The 6,969-nt window shown below is 37.0% G+C and overlaps 1 protein-coding gene across 3 annotated transcripts; it reads right to left on the bottom strand.

The window, feature by feature from the left end:
- Positions 1-281: 281 nt before the first annotated feature.
- Positions 282-4,677, bottom strand: LOC144703574 (phosphoribosylaminoimidazole carboxylase, putative / AIR carboxylase). Of its 3 annotated transcripts, none has more exons than XM_078575766.1 (16): positions 4,322-4,677; positions 3,997-4,212; positions 3,800-3,911; positions 3,674-3,736; positions 3,450-3,588; positions 3,129-3,184; positions 2,660-2,733; positions 2,396-2,561; positions 2,144-2,317; positions 1,758-1,845; positions 1,546-1,662; positions 1,372-1,475; positions 1,172-1,289; positions 992-1,086; positions 720-826; positions 282-634 (listed from the first exon to the last, which is right to left on the bottom strand). In XM_078575766.1, exons 1-16 carry the CDS (start codon positions 4,495-4,497, stop codon positions 541-543), a joined length of 1,899 nt encoding a protein of 632 aa, XP_078431892.1. In that variant the 5' UTR covers positions 4,498-4,677; the 3' UTR covers positions 282-540. The 3 variants fall into 3 exon arrangements, with proteins under 3 accessions (XP_078431892.1, XP_078431893.1, XP_078431894.1); XM_078575767.1 differs by having other exon boundaries at positions 2,414-2,561; positions 4,322-4,676; XM_078575768.1 differs by lacking the exon at positions 4,322-4,677 and having other exon boundaries at positions 3,800-3,915; positions 3,997-4,163.
- Positions 4,678-6,969: the final 2,292 nt, after the last annotated feature.

Genomic DNA, 6,969 nt, shown 5'->3' with positions numbered 1-6,969 from the left:
TTTCTTCTTCTTTTCAATTTTCAAGATTGGCTTCATTAAGTGACTTTGAAATAAACCTTCCCTTTGATGAGAAGTCCATACCATTTTTTTCCTGAATTTTTGTTCTTTGACTTTGACTAGTCAACATGACTGGACTGGGACCGGACCGGGACCAGACAAGACCGGACCGGAACCGGACCGATCCTTAGGTAAGGTTTAGGTCCTTGCTAAAAGTACAGACCGAACCGGGACCGTCTAACCCTACATGTAATCATGATGCATATAAAGAAGATATTCCGATGGACAGTTAATGATGGATGGATGCAACTACACACCTTCCAATATCTCGCTGAATGAAATTAAAGCAGACTATATGTCCTTGATCTCAAATAAAATATGACAGAATTGCGGCTGATTGCCAGAAAAAAAAATTCGCACCAGAAGATTTATAGCCTCAAACTGGATTTCTTCCGTTTTGATCTTCACTGAACTCCAGCTCGCCTGATAAATCACCCTATTTCTCTGGCAAAAAATCATGTTAAATTCGAGATTTTGGGAGACTCAAGAGCTCAAGTACTTTGCCCAGCCTTCTCCTTCCAGCTTTTCAGCCTTTACAAGAACAGATTGTTTCATGTCTTCTTGGTATTGGCTCACCCTGGAAAAGATGTTATAGTGTAATGTCATGACAGCGATTTAAACGACTATCAGCAAGAAAAATGAAACGAGAAAGAGAAGCCAACCTAGCCCAGAGGCTGGAATCTCCTACTGCAAGAATTTTCACGGCCAACAAAGCCGCATTGTATGAATTTCCGATCGCAACCGTTGCCACAGGAACGCCTTTGGGCATCTGTTGTGCAAACAAAAAAATCAGGAAGTTTTTCAAATCTAGAGGGATCTATCCAAGGACCAACGAAAACAAATAAACCAGCCATAATTCGCACTCGTTTATGAAGCAATCTGTTCCTGTACACAATCAATGGATTCTAGAGACTGAAAGAGTACTGAAATAGACCTGAACAATCGAGAGAAGCGAATCGACTCCATTCATTGTAGCGGTTTTCACTGGAACTCCAATGACTGGTAACACAGTTAACGATGCAACCATACCTTTTAAAAGACGGATAAGCAAAGTTTGAGGACTCCAGTAGTAGACAAATAAATGTATTAATGTTATTTTATTAAGTCAACAAACCAGGTAAATGTGCAGCTCCGCCTGCCCCGGCGATGATTGCACGTATTCCCCGACCATTTGCGGATGAAGCATATGAATACATTCTTTCAGGAGTCCGGTGGGCAGAAACAATTGTGATCTGAAAAACCAACAAGATGTTTATTTAATTCCATGAAATGAGAAAATGGTAATGTCTAGGCATATAGAAATGAGCCGCTGACCTCAAAAGGAATATCAAACATTTCTAGGACCTCAGCCGCATCCTTCATAACGGGAAGATCAGAGTCGGATCCCATTATGATTCCAACTAGAGGACTTCTCTTATCTATCCATGGAGATAATAATAGTTGAGGTGACATAGAAAGGCACAAAAAAGAAGTAGAAATTACAATGACCTGCAAGATTATCTCCTTGATTTTCTTTCTTCAGCAATGAGTTCAAGCGTAACTTAACAGTCAACATTGACGGACCCACAATAGTGATGTGACCCATTTTACGGAGTTTCCTCATGCCTAAATAATTAGGACATAATGCATAATGTTAAAGGAGCTCAGGGAGCTCAATAACAAGCAATGATCAAAGAAGTACACATCAAGCCTCCACTTACCTGGTTTGTCATACCAATGAACTGATGCTCCAGGGATAGTCAAAGCCCTCGCCATCAGTTGAGATGCCAAAGAGAATCCTGCTTCTCCCTAAAACAATAGTAATCAAGACTAACATGAACTGTGATGGAATAGACGTGGTGATAATACTACATTTAAGCACATCTCAGCTACATTTATTTAAGAGATAACAAGAGAGAGAGAAATGACTGAATACCCCTAACGGATGAAACAACAAAAATACCCCTAACAGGATGAATGATAGAATTGCCTAAATAGGATGAGGATTCCGTCGTCATGATACACCATTAAGTACGTGTAATCCTTCCCATCAGGTGAGAACTAAAGCCTTAAATCTCAACAGCTTTGGATGTATTTAAAAACTTACGTCCTCTTCACCAAGTATGTTGTACATGATTGCTGCTGGAACTTTCATGGATGGGTCGCCGAGCGGCAAGCCAATCACAGCCCGCAAATGCTGCTCATATTGTGAGGTGTAACATGATTCGATCGTGTGATGGCCGCTGTTATGAGGTCTAGGTGCTACTTCATTCAGTAAAACCTGAAACTCAGAAATGTACGAAATTAGATGAAATATTGAAATTAAAAGAAAAATTGTCTCTGTCTCTGAAGCACAGACAGCAGAAGTGGAATAGACCTGCCCGTCAGCAGTCAAGAATAATTCAACGGCAAAAACTCCAGCCCCTTCTAGAGAGCCGACAGCTCTTTCAGCCACATCACGTGAGCGATTCTTTATTTCATCTGTCACATCAGCGGGTGCTTCCACAATGTGACAGATATTGTCCCTGAGGTTATACATAATTTTTATCGAATATTTTTTTTCAAAAATAAAAAATAGTTATAGCAAATAAAAGACTAAATAATAGCAAATGCAGCATCTTACTTGTGTACAGTCTCAACCACAGGATAGCACAACATTGAGCCATCCCTTCCTCGTCCAACAATAACAGACAGCTCCTGGAAAAAGGACAAAGAGACGGTTAAAAAATGATTTACAGAAAAAAGAAGCTAGATTAGATAGAAACATATAAGGAAAAAAATAACGTGCAAAGACATTAAACAACGTCGCTCAAGACAGAAGAAGCCTAAAAGAAAATTTTAGATTAATGCATGAAGAAGGGAAAATAGATCATAAATCAAACAGATATCAGTATAATGATGTTGCTTTTGATCATGCAAAAACGTTTCATGAATAAAACTGGAAAGATAATGTATTTAAGTTCAGCTAGTTTAATGATGACAAAAAATTCTGGAGCGCAGTTTGAGTAGAGATTATATAAAATTGACATCATGAAAAAAAGTCACAGAAAAAACTTCTCCGGAAACAAATAAGGCATGATGAAAAGGTTAACCTTCACAAATGGGGTCCACTTTTCAACATATAAACCTCGACCATATCCCCCCAGTGCTGTAGAAAAGCCATGAAAGGCGTTAGTTTCATTCTGCTATCGTATGAAATTAAAGAAAAGAAATACGCGTCATAGTTGTGAAACAAGAAGAAAAACTCCAGCCGTTGCACCATTGAACAGCATTTTTGAAAAATGGGTCGATTCATTTGAATAAGATTATTAAAATCCTCTTTGGTGAAATTAATGATAACAAAACAATGACGGAAGAAAATTTGGATGTGATAAAGAGATTTTTTCTCTCGCAGAAATTTCTAAGTCATTCACCTGAAACAGCGGAAGAAATTTCTTCTTTGCTATTTGCCACAGCATTCCCCCGGCCATCGTAGGCTAGCCGCTTGCTTTTGATCATCAAAGGGTATCCAAACAACTGCCCACTTTGCTCCGCATCCACTTGGTTATTTATCTATCTCAAAATACATCAAAAATGAGATTTAGAATCATAGACACGGGTATATAAATCATTCAAAGACAAGTTATCGCGCTCTAACCTGCCTAAACTCAGGAACTGGGATCCCATGACTTGAAAAATGGACCTTCTGGAGGTACTTATCCTGAAAAAAGAAACAAAATTTGAAAAAACAATTTCATCGAGGAAAAAATATTTTCATATTTACCTGGATTACTCTGATGGTAGAGGCTTTTGGTTGACAATCGATTCCCTGTTCCTCGAGCTTCTCCAGCGTTACGGCATCAACATGTTCGATTTCCACGGTCACCACTCCGCACCTATCTATCATATAAAAACTCCATCGCAGAAGTTCAAACTCATCGAGAAAGAAGAGAAAGAATGAAAGAATCAAAGTTTCCCCACCTTTTCGCCAACTCTCGAATGGCATCGCCATCATCGAAGCTTCCCACAATGTGGTGATAAGAAAGGGAACTCGCCGGACAGTTCTCAAGTGGGTCCAAAGTTGTGATTTTGATCGCCATTTGAGATGCTGCTTGGCAAAGCATGCGCCCCAACTGGCCTCCGCCCAACACTCCAACTATAGTCTGAGAGACGCCATGAACAGGGATTTCTTCGATCCTACAAAGAGAAATTTAAAAAAGAAAAAAAAACTAAAAAATCCTCTCTTTGGGAAAACTACCCAAGTCTGATGGGTTTTTTTTCAACTGCGAGCAAATTGGCTACAAACCCATCTGGAGAATGTAGCCCATCTCGATGCTCCGATCGAATGGAGGACGAACGCGAGAACATAACTTTCTTGATCTTCAAAGAGACTGAAACGTTCTTTCGAGCGATGAACAAATGATTGGGCTGGGATGCGAGGAAGCTACGAGGGTCGTGAGTAGTGGCGCAGCGCGACAGCATCGTTCGGAATTATCGTGGGTCGTCTTCTCCGACGACGCCTCTTCGCAGCTTCTCGCGGACAACGGCGATGGCGGCTTCGCGGGTCTGTCCTCTGAAATTTGAGCTGTTCCGGCCAAGAAATCCACTCTTCAAGATTACATCTCATCGCCGTCCGATCGTTGCCACCAATTCACTCAAATGGACGATGAAAGATTTGAGACCCCATCAGAGAAAATTTTAGAGTTGATTGAGGCATAGTTTAATGTGACTGCATATTTTTATTGATTTTTTCGCCGTTAGTGGTTCCCAATAACTAGAGGAAACACCTTAGGATGAGTGGCCAGGTATATATGGTTTGTATATCTTGATAAATATACTTCGACTGCTGTTTCTTTCTAAGAATGGTGTATTTATACAGTCTAAATAATGGAGGTAGGAGGTTCATGATAATCCAACTCTTTTTTGTAGATCTTCACTGTATTTATGCCTTATTAGAGGCCTAAGTCATAAGGGTATCATTGATGAAACAACCAAATTATGTTTAGGTGTTTTTAGGAAGACCACTAATGAACCTTTCCTGTGAAGGCTTCCGCAGCTGGGTTTGATTTCTTATTCCTATACTTTTTTAGGGATGAAACCCTTCTAGGAAATCTTCAATTAAAGATACTTCTTAAATTTTCATTTCTGATAAAAATTAATTGTGCAATAATACTAATCCAAACCAGTTTGATATGTTAAGATTATTTTAGCCATTGTATCAGTCTCTGTGCCAATGTTTTGTATTATATCGATAACCAATCACACATTTTTAATATTTATACTATTGGTCCCAATTTATCTCACTTTTATTTCCCAATAAAATTTTGTTAAGGGTGCTCCATAAGTAACTCAATCTCAACCTTTTCTAACAAATTTTCTCATGTCATTTACTTTTTATTCTCACTTTTGTATTCATTTTGTTCCTACTTATTTCTCTTCTCAGTTTCATTTTTTATGTACCTCAACTTTTTCTTACAAGTTTTCTCTATTTTGAAAACCTTTTTGTTCTTTAAATAAAACCAAACAATAAACCATATTTTAAAATTTGAGATTAAAACTCCCATTCAGTTCTATTACTGTTCTTATGATACCAATTTATAACACTAATGTTTTAGATGTTTATTGTTTATACTAGTAACCCATATAAGTGTGTAGATGTCTCTCTCAAATCATATTCAAGGCTAAGCCATTGACAAAAAAGTTCCAAAGTATCTTGAAAAAAATGCAATTTATTGTTATCCTCTTGAATATCAGTTATATATATGTCATTTTTTTTCCATTACTAATTACTCTATATGTGCACTATTGTTTCTTTATTGTGTTTTGATGGTCTTCTTGTATGCATACCATTATAGGTTTGTAAACAGAACAAAATAACTTACATTCCCTTGCCACACAAGAGATGAAATTCAGCCTTTCATATTTTGAATGTTTATTTCATCATTAAGTAAAACATTGTTTCAGGATGTCACCTTTATTAGTTTTTTCATATTTTGGATGTTTAAACTTTCCCAAAGCATTATAAAATGAAACATATTAAAAGTGATTTCATTTCTAAATTTTTTTGAATTAGTATTTTAGTGCTCCAAAACACCATTGAAAAGATCTTTTTTGTTATCAGATCGGTTATCACGGACATCTTGTGTCCAGATTTTTGTTGGGCCATAATCAACTATTTTTTCCCGCATTTTGTGCGACCAAGATTTCAGAACTGGGTTCAGTCAGGGCCTTCAATTTTCACTATAACTTCAGACCTTTGATCTCGATTGTAGGAAAAAGTGTTCATCTCTTTGTCTTTCCATTTCCACATACATTTCAATCATACAATATGTCATCATCATTGTTATGTCTCTCTTTCCATTCACATTCCAATCTTAAAAACCTCCATTGCCATCACTTTGTCTCTCCCTCAACATTACCCTCATTGAGATTCATCCAAGAATTGGAGTTCTGGGATCCTGTTATTATTAACTTAGTTAATATCAAATAATATTATGAGTACAATTTATGTTTCCTATTCTAACCAAAATGAGGGGTACCATTTTCAGATGAAACTCAAAATTCTGATGTGAAATGATTTTTAATCTCCGAGATATAGTTTTATCCCAACTATATGCATTAGGGGGGTCAGGATTTTCTATTCTAACTATTTTCTATGCTGGTGAAAGGAAAAGTCCTGCTACCTATCAGATTATTGCATATTGATCATCAGTTGCAAGTATTTTATGCAGGAATTTTCACAAAATAAATCAATGTTTATCATCATCAACAAAAAGGAGAAAGAAACATAATCATTATGATTTTTCTTTGCTTAAATTGTAAAATGTGGAAATATTTTCATCATTTGGATTGATAATCGCTCTTCCTCAAATAACAGTTGTCTTATAAACTTTTCTTGACCAAGAAAATGATACTATTTTTTTTTCTTGATTTAGAAATGTATTGAGTTTGTAA

The sequence above is a fragment of the Wolffia australiana genome, chromosome 5, assembly GCF_029677425.1.
Source record: "Wolffia australiana isolate 7733 chromosome 5, ASM2967742v1".
Taxonomy (NCBI): Eukaryota; Viridiplantae; Streptophyta; class Magnoliopsida; order Alismatales; family Araceae; genus Wolffia; species Wolffia australiana.
This window is presented reverse-complemented; position numbering and strand designations above follow the sequence as displayed.

Coding starts and splice junctions, on each gene's coding strand:
- LOC144703574 (XM_078575766.1), bottom strand. CDS start 4,497: ATGCTGTCGCGCTGCGCCACTACTCACGACCCTCGTAGCTTCCTCGCA. Junction 3,589..3,673: donor CAGTTCCTGAGTTTAGGCAG/GTTAGAGCGCGA, acceptor ATTTTGAGATAG/ATAAATAACCAAGTGGATGC. Junction 2,734..3,128: donor AGTGGACCCCATTTGTGAAG/GTTAACCTTTTC, acceptor TCCTTTTTCCAG/GAGCTGTCTGTTATTGTTGG.